At 45.6% G+C, this 20,011-nt stretch overlaps 1 protein-coding gene across 2 annotated transcripts in view; it reads left to right on the top strand.

The window, feature by feature from the left end:
• LOC138447629 (E3 ubiquitin-protein ligase TRIM39-like) overlaps nt 1–20,011 on the top strand; it is a 252,095-nt gene that overhangs the window by 63,476 nt on the left and 168,608 nt on the right. For both annotated transcript variants that reach the window (XM_069603828.1, XM_069603827.1), the window contains exon 3: nt 1,999–2,229. In XM_069603828.1, coding sequence (XP_069459929.1) covers nt 1,999–2,229 — 231 coding nt within the window. The remainder of the gene's footprint in view (nt 1–1,998; nt 2,230–20,011) is intronic.

The raw sequence follows: 20,011 nt of genomic DNA on the forward strand, positions 1-20,011 counted from the left end.
GTAAGTCCTTATTGGAAAAACCCATCACCATTCCCATTTGAAGCCCCATAGGGCACAATGGGAATGGGGAGGCAGCTAATAACGGGCCGGTTAATAACGGGCCCGTTATTAGCTCCCTGGTCCCCTCGCAGGACCCGCTTAAGACGCCTGGTGCCGGTCCCGTAGCGGCACCCTTCATCACGGGAGTGCCATGGCCGTAATGAGGCCCAAAGTAACCTAAATGTAACACTTATCCCTTTTACCATAAATATTGCAATATTTGTACCTTATTTGCTCAAATGACAGAAATGACGATGATGACGTGCCTATCCCCCAGTCAGTGGTATGGCGTGCAGCGTTAGAACTTTCCCAATTTCCCAACGAGAGGCATGGCCATTCAGGTTCCTGTCCTCTCAGGTTCAAACCATCTGACCTGAATACACATCATCTTCCGAAACAGAGCTTGACACATTTGTGATATGAAATAGTATATGGCTGTAATAATTATGAGAATACCGTCCAATATACCCTAACTAAGGTATGGCTTATATTTAAATATTATTCTGCCACAAGGAGGTAGACCCATAATGATAGGGTTTTGGAACAGGGATGAATATCCTAAATGCAGTCCCTGTGCTGCAGAGACTTGGCTACCACTTCTTTGGTGGTGGGGGGTGTCACTGAGAGGTTTGCCTATATCTCCCCTGAGGCACCCTTAGTGAATTAATCCAAGGCTAAAGTCACCAGAACTATCACAGTAATCAGACGCAGGACTTGAATCTTGAGTGGGCTTTGTAAGTTTTTAATGGCAACCTTGCAGGATGAACAAAAGGAATGGAGAGTAGGCAGCCCCCTAGATATCCCACCACTGTGTTACCCCACCCCGTTAGCAGCAATCTTAGGTTTGCAGGAAAATGATCTCAATACAAGTGAAAGGTTCTTTGACTTTATATATGGTGATTTCACTACTTTCAATCAGCACAATGGTCTTCTACGGTTAGACAGATAAGCCTGATCTCCCAAGATAATTCCTCAGCTTTCCAGAGAAATCCAGCACATATGAACACCTTTAATACAATTAAGACTCACAGGGCCTCATCACGAGTTGGGAGGTATCCCGGCTGTAATACCGCGCAACTGTAATAGCGTTAGCACCCACCGGTCTGGCAGTGTCACCGCCGGATCACGAGTTGGACGTTAACGGTAAACCCCCATTGCATCCATTGGATACAATGTGGCATTTTTGGCTCTAATACCGTGCGCTAATACAGCTGGCGGTAATACTGCCAAAAACAGGGCGCTAAATGGGATTTTCACCTCTAGAAAAAAGCTGGAAGTAAAACAGCTCATTTAGCGCCCAACTCGTGATAGGGCCAGCCCTTAAATGCGGTGGTAATACCATTACCGCTGCATTTAAGGGCAACAGCCCAACTCATGATGAGGCCCACACTCTTATCATTCCTTTGAAGCTGTTTTCTGTAAGTAATACATGAGTATCCTTGGTGATGTAAGCAAGGTTATGAATAAGTGTTCTAGAGCAGCAAACATGAGCGTGCAAGTAAATACGGCCTTGGTGTGTTTCGTTTCTCCATCCTAACTGCAAGAGTATGATTCAAAATGGAGTTCTCTCTAAGCTACTCTAGGCCTGCTGCTAGAGGTAAATCCTCCACTCCAGGGCCATACTTGTAGTATGGCAGAGCGGGAACATTGGCAGTAATTCCATTACTGCCATTTTTTCCCGCTCCGCCATACTTGTCATGAGGCCCAATTCATTAGGTAATCATTTACAAATATCTGCATTTCACTTTCATAAATGTTTTACACATATGTAATTTTGATCAGCAGTTTCCTACGCTGTCCACATTTTCTCAATGCTGTATCACATTCCAAGCACTGTGCTGTCTGTCCACTTGCATGTTAGAATTCACAAAGATTACTAAAGAAATGTTGGCTTGCAATGTCATTATTAAACAATGCTTATAGAGGCATATCATCTTCCTAACACTTTTCTAACTATAGGAGTTGTGCAAAGACCAGAGGAAGAGTATCGTATGTGAATTTGAGAACTTCCAGAGACATCTAGAAGACATGAAGCTTTGTTTTGTCAGCAGCCATGACCTAGAAGAACAAGATATTCTGATGAGCATTCGAGAGGGAGCCATACAAAAAGGAAGTAGATATGCCAAGTGCCAAAATCTGCTGAAAGAGATCAAAAAGATATACGATGAACCAGGTGTGGTGTTTCTCAAGGTGAGGGGGGACCTGTAAGGAAGGTATGGTATCAGAAGCACGACAGACACAAGTAATGTAGTTTAACGGTTTTTATTGAACTTTGCGTGGGTTGGAAAAACGCCTATTCTAAACCTAATTGCTAACGATTGGAGAAAGCTACGACCATAAAAATAAATAAAACGCTGTCCTAGTCATGTCGTGTCCAAACAAAGGTGGCCTATACTAAAAAAAAACTATTGCCATACATTCCTATATATAATAAAAAGGTGTGGGATGATGATTTGTATAACAAAAACAGTGTATAACAAAATTAAAAGGTCCAAGGGGTTCGGTAGTTCAGGACTGCTGAACTGTAGCTTCCCCTTCCCCAGGTTTCAGCACGGGACAAGGCGGAACATGAGTCGAGCTTGGAGTACACTCGAAGCTCGTGGCACATGGAAGCAGTCCTTTACACAAGGCACGGTCTTCCTAAGCAAAGTCTCTCTTTCAGTGTTGATTAATAGTCTCTCCACTGGGAAGTATCCTGCTGTACAGTTCACATGCTAAATGTTACAAACAATGAATATGTCAGGTCCCTCTCTGTCAGGCTCTGTCCTTTCTCTTTTCCTTTTGACGCGGACTTCCCTCAGCGGTGCTGAATTCCATGAGTTTTCTCACAAATGTCTCACAAGTAAAGGCTCCCCTCGTTCGGGCCTCTTCACTTTAATGATCAACAAGTTCGAAGCCTTTCGATTGTGCAAAGGGATTTTGCTTTGACCTTTGCATGACCACTTCAAATGTATTCATTCAGTTCTGCTCTTTCACTCAAAGACTCCCTTTCAGAGAGCTTCGGCTGTGCACCCCAGGTGTCGGACCACTCCGCTGTGCTTAGCCTTCACTCACATCTCTCAATATGGACCTTTCAAATGGCCGTTCATGTTGAAACAATCTTGCCACTCGCAGACTTCGCTTTAAAGCACACTGGTATCTCACAGTTCCCTCCAACTCAACGGTTACACAAAGCTGTTTTATCGGCGGCTGTATTCCTTGAGCCAAGGACGATACCCAGACTGGTGGCTGTAACTCCTCTCTGCCTCCAGCAGATGTGCAGGAAGGCCTGGATATCGTGCACGGATTTTGAAGCTTCGCTCAGTATTCCTGCTAGGTTTTGCTTGTAATGTTCGCCGATCATTCTGAGATAGTTGATCACCATACAACGGGGTAAAGTGCCTCTCCTCTCTCACTGCCCAGTTCGGCCTGCCACAACTCCTTTGCGATACTCCTGTCACCATGGAGGTTTTGCCCCTCCGTGCCTTTCGTCTTGCTCCCTTTGTATTCCCATGCTTTGCCTTTTATCCCAGTAGGGAAGGATAATGGGATTCAGGTGTGAGTCGCTGTAGGCAAGTGCCTGACTGTGTCTGACTCTGAGGCCGGGACATGTAAAACAGACTGGCTGGGGGTGATTCTGTCTTGTCCCAGAGCACTCGGTCTGTGTAATAGTGTGTGTTTATGTGTGTGTGTGTGAAAGGGGGGAGGTACATGTTCTAGGTAATATGATGGGGAATCAGGGAAACACAAGTGGGGATACCGCTTCTCACCTTTGGGTACACCCAGTCTGACTCCCTAGGACGCCTCACCCAGGTGATCCTCCTACACTGGTCCACCCCCAGGAACTGGATCCAAAAGCGATGGCTGTGTCCTGGCCACCTGGATGGCAGATCCCAAGGGTCTAAGTGGTGCGACACCCTTAGGTTTCTCACAGACCGCATAGGAGTTGTAGTTGCTACAGAGGGGGACTATGCAAAAGAAAATCTTCATATTGGTGTGAATGGGGGCACAGCATGCATTCAGTGAAGCGAGACACACTAGTCTAGAGCACAGAAGTACCGCACTAGATGAACTATAGTAAACTACTTAAATGGCAAAGGTAGTTGTGACTGGAGACACACATCAGGGAATTGTCCTGCCCATGGTTAATGAATGACCTTTCCAAGGCTCCTTCCCACTGCAGAGTGCCAAGGCCTTGGAAAAAGTCAGTGCAGACAAAGGGCTGCTTCATATAGGCAGGGTTTCTATCTCTTATAGCCAGAAAATGAATCAAAAAAGCAGTGATGTACTCTGTGCATAACAGATGCCAGATGAAACAGTAGGCACTGTTTATCAGAACTGAAATTAAGTGGTCTACCAATAGGCCTAACATGGGTGTCGTGGTGAAGGTAAGTCCCTGAACACTCAAATCAGAGAGAATACAACCCGCTAGGGAAGAAACGCCCAAGTCGATCTTGTAAGGATAACAAATTTTAATCTCATGGGCAGATGAGAGCAACAGCAAATAACTCTGCTGCTAAGAACGTTCTGCCAAAAAGTAGTACAAGCAGAATCTTATAAAGAAAAACATTGTCATACATGACTCAATACATATAGTAAAATCCTGCGCAGCTGGTTGGTGTGTGCCTTTACAGGAACCGCCCACCCCATAAAAGATGCCAGGCCATTGGTTCCAGCTCAATCGTCCGGCTTCTGTCACGTGGGTGCCGCAGAGATAATCTAGATCTCAGGTCGAAGGTCAAATAACAAATTAATGATACTCCTACCATACAACTGCTTTATCACTCATACTGTGCACTTGGCAGTCCTTAATAAAGGCACAAAGGAGGTTCTGGGGCACTCTAACCTTCACACACACATTTCACTCACTCCCTTCCATGCCATCCGGCTCCAAGGTCTCCACCCTCATTTTTAATTATAATGTATCCCTCCCAGCACATCACAATACAAATCACACGATTGTCGCTGCAACAATGTGCCCTGTCCGTCCTCTTTGAACATTTCAGGGCTTCTTACTTTGGGGTTGGTGGTCAAAGAGCACCTGGTGCCATGGAATTCAGGAATCTTAAGTTTTAGTCAGTTATATGGGCTATAACTTGTGGTCGCTTGGGGATGGGCCGGGTCATGCTTTGGCCAGTGTGAGATAACATGCACACCAGGTGCCGGTCTGTGATCACGGCCTTGAAGGGAACATTCCGCTCGAACATCTTTGCAACACTGTAAGAACAATCAATAGGCGTAGTGGCGGTTGGGAGTGTGGGCTGTCCTCATGGGAGCTCGGGCATGGCTGGAGATTTCCCTTGTCTCGCAATTTGGGCCTAGTGCATGCAAATCTGCATTTGCTGTGCAGGCCTTCCCTTCTACCTATGGTTACTAATATCTATGAAAAATAGCAATGCTGATTGTGCCCTATGCTGTACTATGTGGATAGACTATATTTGGTTATATTGGAGTGGGGACCTTTAATACTGGGAGGTGGTCTTCCCACCGGCCCTTCTGACCCATCATAGTGCTTCAAATGGATCTCATCTCACTCTAAAGTGCCTAGGGGGAGGGGACAGGTCTGCCCCCTTCCCAACATTCCCTCCTTTCGTTGCTTCTACAGTAATGAACTCTGCTATACCTCTATGCTCCCGTTCCCTCTTCTCTGCTTCCACATATGGCTGAGTTCCCTTTATTGGCACCCAGGCCCTACACACTGACCATAAACTCTCCCACTGCGCGTGCACTCTTCAGGTGGGCAAGTCATATAGATACATCCCCCGTCCCCCGCCAGGTCCACTCAAACCTCTGTGTCATTTTCTAGATCAGGGGGTGGATAAATGGTAGTGTGGTATAGATGATCAACTTCATCTTCATATGTGATGGGGAGCATTTCACATTTAGGGCAACCCTGTGGCATCTCACGAGGCATATTGTCTCGAAAGATGCTTTTGGAACACCAATTGATACCATCATTCTTGCGCTGCTAGGTGCCACATTGTCACAACATTGAAAACCCAACTGACAGGGGCAGAAAATAACATGGATGAACACAATGATGGGCATTAACATCTTCATGATCTCTCCAAGCCATGACAGGGCCCAATTAAATGCCAAAGTAAACTGATCACTTGCCTGTACTCTCCCTCCTTCATGAGAACACCCAGGCCATGGACAGCGGCGATGATGTGGCATAATGATGCGTTGTCTGCATCCTCTGGAGGCACGAAAGTGCAGCAGAAATTGCCAAACTTTCTGCAAACCCCACCTTCCATTGCTGTTAACGTGTCCAACACATATGGGTTTTGCATCGTCATAAGTCTTACTGCATGCAACTCAACATTGATCTCGTTGAACCTGTTCTCTGTATTGTTTGCGAGCTGGACTAACTCACATCTCATCATCTGCAACCATTTGGACCACTCCTGGCAAAAGTAAAGATGCAAAAAAGGATTCTGCGGAGCTGAAGAGTCTGTAAATCTTTGGATATGTAATTTGATATTTTCATCCTCTCGGGTTGTTGCAACTGTCCTTTTCTTGGCAGGCTGTGGAGCAACAGGCCATTATCTTCATTTTTGACAATGGGGAGACTAGTTGGTCCCTCGGCAGTCAGCGCTCCCCCTTCAGGTGTTATACGGGGATCACTAATAGTGCTGAGTGCAATGTGGCCAGCGAACAACAGCCCCTCCATGATGGTGGCAGGTGCAAGTAAGCTTGTTGGCCATAGACCCAGTATTAATCCATCATCGCAGCTGTACGTTTCTTCATGCCTGTGATTAGGAGAGCCTTATTGCAACGTTTGTTCGAGCCGATAGACTGTACCCTTGCTGCAGAATCAGCATCTGTATTCTTCTTCCTTGTGTACTCGCACCGTCTTTTCCATTGTTGCAATCCACATCAGCTTTGTGATATGCTCTGTCCAGATTTGTGCACAAAAATTGTCCACTCACGCTATCCTTTCCTTGCTATATGTTACCAGTCCTTCTGCTAAGCAAGGTAGTGTGGTGTCCTGACAGTTATTATTGCCATGTTTACGCCCTTTCACCATCAGATATGGCAGTTAAACACACTTGGTGCCTTTTGGATAGTTGCTGCACCGTACAAGATCTGGACTCACCATTTGCAGTTATATATTATGTGCCTGGAACATTCCTTTTAGGACTGTTTGCGGCACTAAAACCTTGGGTGCCACTGATGCACGTGGAATGAGTGAACACACATAACAGCTTCCATTCACAGTGTTTCTTCCCACACCATTCATGTCAGAATACCATCAGTTTGTAAACTCGGGATGGCGCATATCCTCAATCACATCCAAACCCAGCCCTTGATACATGTCATACTTTCTTCGTGCTTATCTTTTCATTATTCTATACATGCTTTCAGAGATGGCATAACATTATATCGTTTCACATTGGAATGACCTAAAAGCAAACACAGGCTCAGACAACAGTACTGCCTTGATACTTCTAGACCTCTCTGTGGCATTCGACACAGTTAACCATGACATCCTCATCACGAGATTGGAAAGACTGGGAATAACTGACAGCACCTTATTGTTAATCAAATCATTCTTAACAAACAGAACAGAGGCCATATGGATGAAATCTTTCAAATTCAACCCAAGAGAATCCACATGCGGAGCCCCACAAGGATGATCCTTCTCCCCGTTATTATTCAACATCTACCTATCTAAACTAATCAAGATCATCAAAAGATACGGCCTCACTTGCTACAACTACGCTAATGATACACAAATAGTCTACAAAATACAAGACACTCAAGAAGAAAACACACCACTAGAGAACTGCCTTCGAGATATATTTAACTGGATGAACTCGAACTACCTCAAACTCAACCCAGGCAAAATGGAAATAATAATCATCACAAAAAACTGAGGAGACAACCACTACATCCCTTGGACAAGGGAACTCAGTAAAACTCATGCCTCATCATTGACTGTTAAAAACCTGGGTGTCCTGATGGACAACAAACTTACTCTAGAGCCACAAGCAAATTCTCTGCTCAAGAAATGTTTTTTCTCCTGCGAGCGGTAAAAAGGATCCTACCATTCCTGTCATTCGCCAACAAAACATTTACTGTCATTGCTCTCATCATGTCCAGAGTAGATTATGCCAATAGCCTGTCTGGGTATGCCTGAACGACTTCTAAAAAAACTACAGCGCATACAAAATCCAGCGGCCAGATTGCTCCTTAAACTACCCCAAAATGAACACATCACATCAGTGCTAAAAACACTACATTATTATATAACTATTAATCCAGCAATGTTTACTATTTGCCATTTAACGTAAATATTTCTAGAGTATGAATATCACCAGGTACGTTGAGTAAACGATGGTCACCCCTAACTGAAGCTTGTAATTAACTCCTACATGTCTTACTACTACTATGTACACCTTATTGCCATCGCATACGTCAGCACTAGGTCTATTACTGTGCTTATAATATCTCCTGCAGCTTAAAGCCCACTGCGAAATCGTCTCACTTCTGTACTAGAACCCATAGATTCTTAACCGCTATGCCTGTTATGCACATTACTTGACCAGTGATTAATCATCTGTAATGCATGTTATTCCTATGATTCTAATACTGTGCCCATACTATGTCTATGCTTTACTGCCACGTTCTCGTACCTGGTCATTACATTTGCAACAACTTCTCGACTTGTATGTCTGTATCTCAAATGCTTTACTCGTCTGTATTTAAACTGGCATCACAGTTACAGTAAGCTTGACACAATTACTGCTGCATTTGGTACTTGGAATCCAATGCTGTTAATATTGTACTGTCCTGCACTCAACATTGCTTCCTACTTCCTGTTATGTATTACAATGGCACACTGTGCTTTCATAACTGATCCTCATCAGAAACGGACCCACAACTGCTGACCGAGTTGCTACTTGTCCGTGACCAGGTCATCATACCTTATAAGCACATCTGGTCAAACACTGACAGTCATTTTGCCCTGTCTCTTATGAGGATTGTGCCTGAATCACCACCTTCTACCGATAAGCTTAACCATCATCTCAGCCATGAGAACACTAGCCTACTATCTCTAGCGTACTAATACACTAGCATAAAGAAAGGTGAATTAGTCATGCCGTGTCCACTCTGAGCCCTAGTTCACATCCTAATCTGCCTCATCCACTGTGTCCCATTCCCACTAGTATCCATCTTTTCCCATTCTTTCCCATTCACCATGGACACCATGATAAATCCTAGGAATTCCGTCACCTGCCTTACTATGGCTTCTATACTTCCGGCCTCAGCCCTCATACCACCCTCTACCTTCCTACAAACAGGCCTATGCCAGGATCAGAAATACCTTCCTAGGTTACCTCCATCTAACTATTTTACCAAACACTCATCTGAGGCTCATCCCATGACGCCTCACCCTGCCACACTAGTGCAACAATACATACACCTGCCTCCATGCATCTCACATACACTGCAAACCAACACACCCACCAGCGCTCATATCATTCCTTGCCCACTACCTCTCAGAAACTTCAGACTTGGATCTCGCTTCACACATCATACCCAGACCAGCAACAACTGTTCTATCCCAGAACCCATAATCACAATTAATCCTGCTCCCCCGCCTTGAGCAACTAAGACGAGGCCACCCTCATCCAAACAAAACACACCCATTCCTACTATCAAAGCTGGCCTCATCAATGCTAGATCACTACCTGCACATGCTCTAGACATCGCTGATTTCATTACACTCCACGACCTCGACCTCATCGCCATTACAGAGACATGGCTCCACACAGCATCTGGCCCCTCCCTGACCCTAGCCATCCCGGATAATTACTCAATCATCTGAGTGGATAGAGAGGCCAACAACACCAACAATACCAAAGGAGGCGGCACCGCCTTCATATACAAAACAGCCCTCAGCCTAAGAAGGACTAATAGCCTACTGACCACCTGGCCCATTATCCTCATTCGTAAATGATATCTCAAACTTACTTTCAACCAATACGAAAAGCAACTCCCAAGTCATTATTATGGGTGACTTTAACCTAGGCTTCCTAGATCCAAAAGACCTTAAAGCTGCTGCCCTTATGAACACTATCTCTGAACTGGGCTTTACACATAGGATGCAAAACCCACCCCACACAAAAGGAAGAACGCCAGATTGGCTAGCGGACCTAAATTCTAATATTGACATTCTCTCTAAAACATACCCCTGTACCAGCCACGATGACGAGAAACAAACATAACTTAACCTTAGAGAACCTCCTGCCTCTACTGACACCTATCACCCACCCCACCACTTTGCATACAGACCATTCGATTTTAGTCGACTTATACAATGAGACATTGCTCAAGGCGATTAATACCCCGCACGAAGACGACCAAGGGTTGAAACACGTGTCAGCTGTTCACAATAAATAGGATCAGTAATATTCACTACCTTATGTGATTTTTCAGAATGCAATACTATTACTGCATACGTTTTGCTAATTGAAATTAAGCTGAGCGCGGTTTAGTCTAATGACAACCTTTAGAGACCTACCAGATCAGCCCAATCACACTGTGTCACCATTCCTCAACAACAAAGTGCAGGAGGGGCTAGCGTTCCAGTCGTAGAGGCCAAAATATTGAATACATTACCTGCATCCTTGCGAGAGGAACCTGCATTCCTCCTCTTCTGCGAAAAGGTTAAAACCTGGTTGCAGGAGCAATATCAAGCATAAATATGCAGGCTCACACTGTATGTAAACGTACTCACTTGCCTGACTATAGTAGCAATAGGTTGTACTGATATCGTCATTCCTGATGTAACTGAACATATTGTATATACATTTGTAAAATTCTGTATGCTTGTAACTACCTGTTATGATCTATGATTATGCCTTATGTTTGCCTGTTTCTACAGTTTTTACTGTAACATGTACAAATAGCGCCCACTTGCCTCCGGGTTGGGTTTGCGCTCTATAAATAAATAAAACGAAACTAAACTATATTGGCTACCAATAAAAAAGCAAATCAAATTCAAATCAATGTGCATCACGCGCAGAGCAATCCACAACCAAGGCACAGAGATCATGAGTGTCAAATTAAGCCTACATCACCCAACAAGGATGCTTAGATCAAGCAACGACATCCGCCCGGAAGCGAAACCCTAGAACAAAAGAAAATTCAGAGGATCTCACCTCGCACCAACAATTTGGAATGACTGCATAACTAGGAGAATAGTTTTACAAAGGTAGCGGGCGCCCCTCTCTCGCAAGAACAGACATGATAACCTGTTCAGTGGTTATTAACCACTTGAGAGTTCGCAGCCACTGCTTTTACTCACTGTGCTTTTCACAGATGGGTAATATCCATTTGCATATCAGTCTTTGTCCTGCCCAGGGGCAGTCCAGCACCGAAATACAATGGCAATTCCAATCTGAACGAGAGTTCCACCAGCAACCCCATACACGTGTTTCACCCTTGTTGGGGATCATCAGTGAGGTGAAGTTGATGCCTCTCTAAGCACAGTGAGAGGGAGACCACGTCTGGTTGCCCCCAGGAGACCTAGGGTTACCAATCGCAGGTTCCTTAAAAAATAGTTTTACAAAGGTAGCGGGCGCCCCTCTCTCGCAAGAACAGACATGATAACCTGTTCAGTGGTTATTAACCACTTGAGAGTTCGCAGCCACTGCTTTTACTCACTGTGCCTTTCACAGATGGGTAATATCCATTTGTATATCAGTCTTTGTCCTGCCCAGGGGCAGTCCAGCACCGAAATACAATGGCAATTCCAATCTGAACGAGAGTACCACCAGCAACCCCATACACGTGTTTCACCCTTGTTGGGGATCATCAGTGAGGTGAAGCTGATGCCTCTCTAAGCACAGTGAGAGGGAGACCACGTCTGGTTGCCCCCAGGAGACCTAGGGTTACCAATCCCAGGTTCCTTAAAAAATAGTTTTACAAAGGTAGCGGGCGCCCCTCTCTCGCAAGAACAGACATGATAACCTGTTCAGTGGTTATTAACCACTTGAGAGTTCGCAGCCACTGCTTTTACTCACTGTGCCTTTCACAGATGGGTAATATCCATTTGCATATCAGTCTTTGTCCTGCCCAGGGGCAGTCCAGCACTGAAATGCAATGGCAATTCCAATCTGAACGAGAGTACCACCAGCAACCCCATACACGTGTTTCACCCTTGTTGCGGATCATCAGTGAGGTGAAGCTGATGCCTCTCTAAGCACAGTGAGAGGGAGACCACGTCTGGTTGCCCCCAGGAGACCTAGGGTTACCAATCCCAGGTTCCTTAAAAAATAGTTTTACAAAGGTAGCGGGCGCCCCTCTCTCGCAAGAACAGACATGATACCCTGTTCAGTGGTTATTAACCACTTGAGAGTTCGCAGCCACTGCTTTTACTCACTGTGCCTTTCACAGATGGGAAATATCCATTTGCATATCAGTCTTTGTCCTGCCCAGGGGCAGTCCAGCACCGAAATACAATGGCAATTCCAATCTGAACGAGAGTACCACCAGCAACCCCATACACGTGTTTCACCCTTGTTGGGGATCATCAGTGAGGTGAAGCTGATGCCTCTCTAAGCACAGTGAGAGGGAGACCACGTCTGGTTGCCCCCAGGAGACCTAGGGTTACCAATCCCAGGTTCCTTAAAAAATAGTTTTACAAAGGTAGCGGGCGCCCCTCTCTCGCAAGAACAGACATGATAACCTGTTCAGTGGTTATTAACCACTTGAGAGTTTGCAGCCACTGCTTTTACTCACTGTGCCTTTCACAGATGGGAAATATCCATTTGCATATCAGTCTTTGTCCTGCCCAGGGGCAGTCCAGCACCGAAATACAATGGCAATTCCAATCTGAACGAGAGTACCACCAGCAACCCCATACACGTGTTTCACCCTTGTTGGGGATCATCAGTGAGGTGAAGCTGATGCCTCTCTAAGCACAGTGAGAGGGAGACCACGTCTGGTTGCCCCCAGGAGACCTAGGGTTACCAATCCCAGGTTTGTAAAACTATTTTTTAAGGAACCTGGGATTGGTAACCCTAGGTAACCCTGCCAACAGCACACCACTTCTCTCACTTTCCTACACCCTCTTCACCCGAATAACCTAACCTGCCTGCCTTATAGATCCGCCTGAGTGCCTAGGGACCAACTATGTTTGTCACGGTGCACGGTATAAATACCTTTAACATTTAACATTGTTAGACAATCTCCTACTTACTAAAAACAACATTTTCACTGTTTCCCCCACTGTTGTGGTGTGCTTGTTAAATTAATTTCCATTATTATTATTAGTGTTCACATTATTACTAATATATGTAACTCTGCTCATATTATTAACATTTATATGTATTGTCCCGTTTGGATGATATACAAGCCCATTCCCCCCTTTATAGGACCTACCCCTATAACATCCTCCTCCCAATACAATCCCAATAGTACTATCAATATCACACAAAGACCTGTGACAATAGTCGACCCACAATAATAAATATAGGAGAAATCCTCTCATTCATGCATCTACACCTCGAGTCCCTACTTAACAAATTATTTACATTAGTCACGTCAATCTTCTTCTTTTCTGAAATGAAAACACAGACACACAAGACAACGAAAAGGAGAAACGTACAAGATGTACTTTTTACACAAAGAGAGAGAGAGAGAAAAAGCACTCCTGAAAAAAGAAAGATACAGAGCTAGCAGCTGGGCATCGCCTGCCACTGGAGCGTGGTACTGCACACGTATTGTCCCTGGACAGGCCGGTGAGGTAGACTGGGTACAGGTACTGCTATCCCTTGTTCTTTAAAATAAGTGGTGTACCAGTTTACTATCTGGAGGTAACCTACGGATGTCAGAGAGGTGGACCCAATAGCGCAATTCCTTAATTTTTACTGCAAGGGGAGTACAAAACACCCCCTCGTAAGGCGCTTGGAACTGAGGGTTATTCCACCTGCGTACGCAATGGTGGGCATATTTGAAGTCCTCAGGCAGCAGCTGTTGTGTGATCATATGATCGAGATCTGTCGCAGTAGTAGTCACAATGTCCGGTGTCTGTCGTCTCAATCCTGGAGGTGCAATCTGTTGGGAGACATATTTAATTGCCATAGTTGATGTGGTCAAATACTTTTCGCCTAGCACTACTGCTGTCCTACGTGCGTCTGAAGCCCTTCTTATAGGGAATATGTGGCTATGCATATGCTGGCCGTTGACCACTTTGTGAGGTGACAAATGGTGGTCTTTGCTTGTCTGCATGCATAAATTGACGAGGGCCAGGAGAAAACAGTGCATCCGGTTTTTCTTCAACGTGGTACATAATTTCTATAACTTCCTTTTGAGGAGCCTGTTTATTCTCTCCACAATGCCACTGGCCTGTGGGTGGTAAATTGAACACGTCCGGTGCTTGATGCCAAGTAGTGCTGTGACATGCTGAAATAATGTATTGTAAAAATGTGTGCTGTTGTCTGATCTTAAAACCTCACACACCCCATCAAGAGAATACCTCACATACAAAAAATCTAGCAGCACACTTGGCATTCGGATGTGCATACAGCCCTGCTTCCACCCACCTTGAGAATGGACAAACCACTACAATGAGGTACCTAGATCCATTACAACGCTCACCCATATCAGCGTAATCTATGTGTAATTCACAGAATGGACCAATAGGGCAGGGCAAGGTGCCCCGTAACGTTGCTAGTGTCCTACCTGTACTGAAACTTTGACATGTTGTACAATGTATAACAATTTTTCTAATCCTTTCCTTGATGTTTGGTATAAACCAGTCCTCCTGTATATCTGCTGCTATGTGTTGCTCGAACTATGGGATGGGCAGTGGTCAAAGGCTACTGGTAGCATCTCCTGGGGCATTACTGTCTTCCCAGAGCTCTCTTGTCTCCATAACATATCTGGTGGGGATTGCTTAAAACCTCTCCGTGACTACAGCTCTTTCTCCCTTTCATGGGAGATGGACAAGGCTGTTCAAGGTGCTGGATGTCCGCTTGCGGGTGGGGCAATCACAATGTATTCAGCAGGTATTTCATTTGGCAGAAATGCCCCCATTTTGGCTGCTGCATCAGCAGCTGCGTCCCCTAATCAATATTTTGTCTGCCCTGTTAGTGAGGGCAGCGCACTTGACAAATGCCACAACAGATGGCTGGGATAATGTGTCTATCAGTATTTCTAGCAGTTCCGTATGCTTCACTGGGGATCCACCCGCCCTCCCGAACCCCCACCTCAGTGGGATAGGATGGCGTGTACTGTTGTTGTGTCGTATGCCGAGTCTGAATATATTGTGACATAGCAATCTTTAGACGCTCTTAATGCTTCGATGAGTGCTATGAGTTCTGCCGCCTGTGCAGAATGATGCATGGGCAACCTTTTTGTGAACACCGTCTCATACTCTCCTTCCTCAAGCCATACCATTGTTGCCCCTGTCCGTCATTGCCCATCCTCCTGGTCAATTGTGGAAGACCAGTCAACAAAAAGTATCTCACCCTCTGACAATGCGCAGACCCTTGCTTTAGGAATGTTGTCCTCTTCGCCCTCCTATGTGGCACAGTCATGAATCGTTAAATCCTCTGTAGTGGCAATGTCTGTTAAAAAGGTGGCAGGGTTCCCTGTTTTGCATCTAACCACATGAATATGAGGTTTAGAATTGAAAATCACATACGCTTAAGATCTTTTTGTAGTCCGAGTGGATTTCAACCTCTCTAGAATGGCAAATAAAGAATGCTCCAAATACAACGTAACTGAACACCCCATTACAATTGTAGAACTGTTCTCTATCGTGAAAGCAGCAGCTGCTAAAGCTTGTTTGCACGTGAACTGCTCTTGCATCACTTCATCCAAAGTGCCGCTATAATAGGCCATTGGTTTATGGCCCATAGTGCTCTTCTGAGTCAATACCGTTGTCATAAACTGGCCATCTGAATGTGAAAACAAGTACAATTCCTGTGTGTTATGTGGGGTGGCCAGTAAGGGTTCCGAACTAATGACTTCTTTTAAATCATCAAACTGTTTGATCATGCCTGTCGTCCACTGTAATCTGTGGTCCTTGGTTTGTTGTTCTTTCCTAAGGGCCTGCAAAAGTAGCCTTGTGTATGCTGCGTAATCTAGAATCCATGCCCTACAGTAGTTGAATAGGCCCAGAAACTTCTGCATTTCTTTAACTGAGGTGGGTCTGGGGGTGGTGCATACTGACGCTGCCCTATCTGGTAGTATTCATTTATCATTCGCTGATATGAACGGCCCCAGATAGAGCACCTCCTGTTGACAATATTGCAATTTGGCCTTGTCGACCTTGTCCCGCTTTCAGGCCAGCAATTGTAGAATTGCAATAGAGTCCCTTCAGTAGTGCTGTTCACTGTCACTACACACTAGCAGGTCAACCAGGTACTCTTCCCCCTCCTCTGACTGATGTACCATGCCCGTGTAGACTGCCTCATAAAATTCTCCCCCTCCTCTGACTGATGTACCACACCCGTGTACACTGCCTCATAAAATTCTCCCCCTCCTCTGACTGATGTACCATGCCCCTGTACACCACCTCAGAAAACCTTCAAAGGCACAGACCTCCTCCACCTGAAAACTCTTAACGCCTGCTCATCCAACAAACACTCCGCTGATATATGTTTCCTTCTTGAAGACACTGACCTCGACATTCTCGCTCTTACCTAGATATGGTTCAATGCCAGATCAGTCACTGCTTTTAACTCCCTCCTCCCTGAAGGGTTCAAGATCATCTCGAAGCCTTGACCTCCCCGCACTGGTTGGGTGGTTGCCTTAATCTTCCCTGAGTGGGTTCCTGCTTCCATCTTCCCAACCCAGCTCTAGTCTTCCTTTGAAAGCCTGGTTTGCAAGTTGGTCACCGCTCCCATCTCCACCCTGACCATTGTCACCATTTACTGGCCCTAGACGCAACCACCCTGTTCCTCTTTGAATGGGCTGATTTCTGCTCTTCCTTACTTTCATCCACATCCGACCTCCTTCTACTGGGTGACTTCAACATCCAATTGGACTCCCCAGGCTCTGCATCCATGCTCCTCAATGATGACCTCTGCACCTCGCTTTCCCTCTCCATTCTCCCTTCTGGGCCAACCCACTCAGCTTGACATACTCTGGATGTCCTCATACACACTGATCTCTCTCTCTCTCACTCCTACTAGTCACACTCTCTCCTGGTCTGACCATTCTCTCCTCTCCTCCCACTTGAGTCCCCATGGCCCCATGAACACCCCCCAAAATTTGCATCAACCTTGTTCGCTAACATCCGACCGATGAAACAAGTGTCTGCAGCTGCCTTTGCTTCCACCTTCACCACCCCCCACCCCACCACCTCTGACTCCACCTCTGACTCTGCCCTCAGCAACCTCCACCTTTCCATCACCAATACTCTTGACATTATTGCCCCAGTCATGAGGATCTGCCTCAAACCTGCCTCTAAGCGTAACACCTGGTACGACACCGAACTTGCAGCCATGAAATGCAAGTGCAGGGCAGCAGAACTGAAGTGGCAAACCTCAGGCTCAGCCTCTGACAAACTGGCCTGCCGCCTTCTCCAAAGGCAATGCAGACACTCCATCCGTGGCAAGAAAAGAGCCCACATTCAGGCACAGGTTTCTGGTGCATCCAATAACACGGCTGCACTTTTCAAGATCTGCAGGGAACTAGCGATCCCCTCCTCATTCTCCTCACCATCTCGCTCCCAGGCCCTCTGCAATGCACTGGCCTCACACTTTTCCTCCAAAACCCAGGACATCCTTACTACCCTTGCTACTCTCCCTCATAACCTGTCCCACAACCCCTCATCACAACACCCCCTCCCTCCTCCGTCCTCCTTCTCCTCCTTCACCCCTGTCACACCTGAAGAATTTGCCAGAGTTGTCTGCTTCATGAGGCCTCTTATAAGCAGGTTTCCCCCTGCTCATCCAGGACCATCAAGGATAACCTGGGCTCTCTTGCCCCTGCTCTCGCTGTTTTCTGCAATCACTCTTTCATCACACGATCTTTCCCCTCCTCCCTTAAGTACTCCCCTGTGTGCCCAATCCTGAAAAAAACTTCATCAGATCCTACCTGCTCTGCCAACTACTGCCATATCTACATAACTCCCTTCCTGGGGAAACTGCTGGAAAAGTTGTTTTTGCCCCAACTGAACTCACACACTGAACTTGTTGGTGATCACCACGACCATCAATCTGGATTCCAAGCGTCCAGATGCACGGAAACCTCACTTCTGAACACCTGTGAAGAACTGCTCACATCTCTGGGCTCCAACTCCCCAGCTGTCCTTATCCTTCTTGATCTCTCCTCTGCCTTTGCCACAGTCAACCATTCAATCATCATACAAAGGCTCCATGATACCCTCAGTATCTCAGAGCAGGAACTGGACTGGCTGACATCCGACTTTAGTGACTGCTCTTTCTAAGTCATCCTGGGCGCTTTCTACTCTACTTCTTCCCTCGGGTGGCGCCCAGGGTTCTATTCTCTCCCCATGGCTTTTTACATCTACCTTGCTCTGCTTGCACTCCTTCTCTTCCAACTTTCAGTGTTACGCAGACGAGACACAGCTCTTTTTCAAACTCCCTGTGACCCTCTTGCACCCTTAAACAAGAAAGGGTTGGCCCCTACATTTTTGTTCACGTGGGGCTTTCACTTATAAATGGGGAAAGTACATATATAATAAAGAACAAAGTGAACAGCTACCCCTCCCTCAGATCTCCAGTTCTGGTTGGAACTCTATTTCCGATGCACATATATCATTGGGAATGCACTACGCCTTAGTGTTCTTCTTTGTGCATACAAGACAATTGTATTTCTGCTTGTTAAGCACTCTCCATAATAGGTCATAATATTCAAACATATATATCATGACAAACATTAAAACATTTTACAACATTTTCTCATACAATATAAGATAGGCTTATTCTCCATTATGCCTCTCATGTGGGGTTAGTATTCAAAAGTGCTTTCATTGCAATGACAGTATCAGTAACAATTCCATATACAATGCTTTTATGGGTGGCTGCTAACAACCAAAACGTTCTTGCATGTAGTGGGAACAATGTCGTATCACTTTTCCCTATCTAGAACACAGTCTGTTTTATTTAGTTATGGTTGTATAGTCAAGCTTGTGGCACTGGGGGCTACACGCAGGTGTACACAGTCGCCACTGTTTAGTTTGTTGCTTGTATCTTATTTTTGGTAAATGCGCGGACACAGAGTGTTTTGGCCCTTTTAGTAATGATGCGTACCTCCAGGCGACCATACCATATGATGTTCTAGTGGGCCTTCATCAGGACGGGGAAGGATTAAAGGCAAAATGTGAATCGATATTCTAATCCTTTTATTTTGTATGTGAATCTATATAGAGAAATTAAAAGGTCATTTAGGAACAAATTGGTGTGGAAGGCATGTTTCTCTGTCTTTTTATATTGGAGAATAGCTGAAAATAGAGAAATAGACTGACCTGGCAGTGACTCAGATCCTGGGGACTAAATTATTCCATTTAGTGGCTGAATCCTTAAGACTGTTGTGATGTGCTCTGGCCGTTACTACTAGAGCATTCTGAAGCCAGAAACCTTGGAGTCATCTTGGACTCCTCTCTCTCTCCTTCCTCCCTCACACTCAGGATATTGCCAAGAAGTCCTACTTTCAGCTCTTCCTTCTCAAAGGAATTCTCCCTTTTCTCACTTTCCCCCGTAGGCTCAATGTGACCCAACCCTGGTTCTCTCTAGGCTTCCCTATTGCAATAGACTCCTCCTGAATCTAACATCTTCCACTCTGCTACTCCTCCAGCTAATCCAGAATAGGGCAGCAAACTTATCATTGACCTTAAGCCCCTTAAGCCCCGGGACTGCATCTCTCCTGCTCTAAAAACTCTTCACTGGCTCCCAGTTTCTGCACGGATTAAATTAAAATCCCTCTGCATCATCCACAAGGATGTCTGGGCCCGGGGACCACACTATCTTCAACTTTATCTTACTAAATACTCCCCCTCTGGATC

Source organism: Ambystoma mexicanum, chromosome 3q (assembly GCF_040938575.1).
Source record: "Ambystoma mexicanum isolate Mex_15411 chromosome 3q, UKY_AmexF1_1, whole genome shotgun sequence".
NCBI lineage: Eukaryota > Metazoa > Chordata > Amphibia > Caudata > Ambystomatidae > Ambystoma > Ambystoma mexicanum.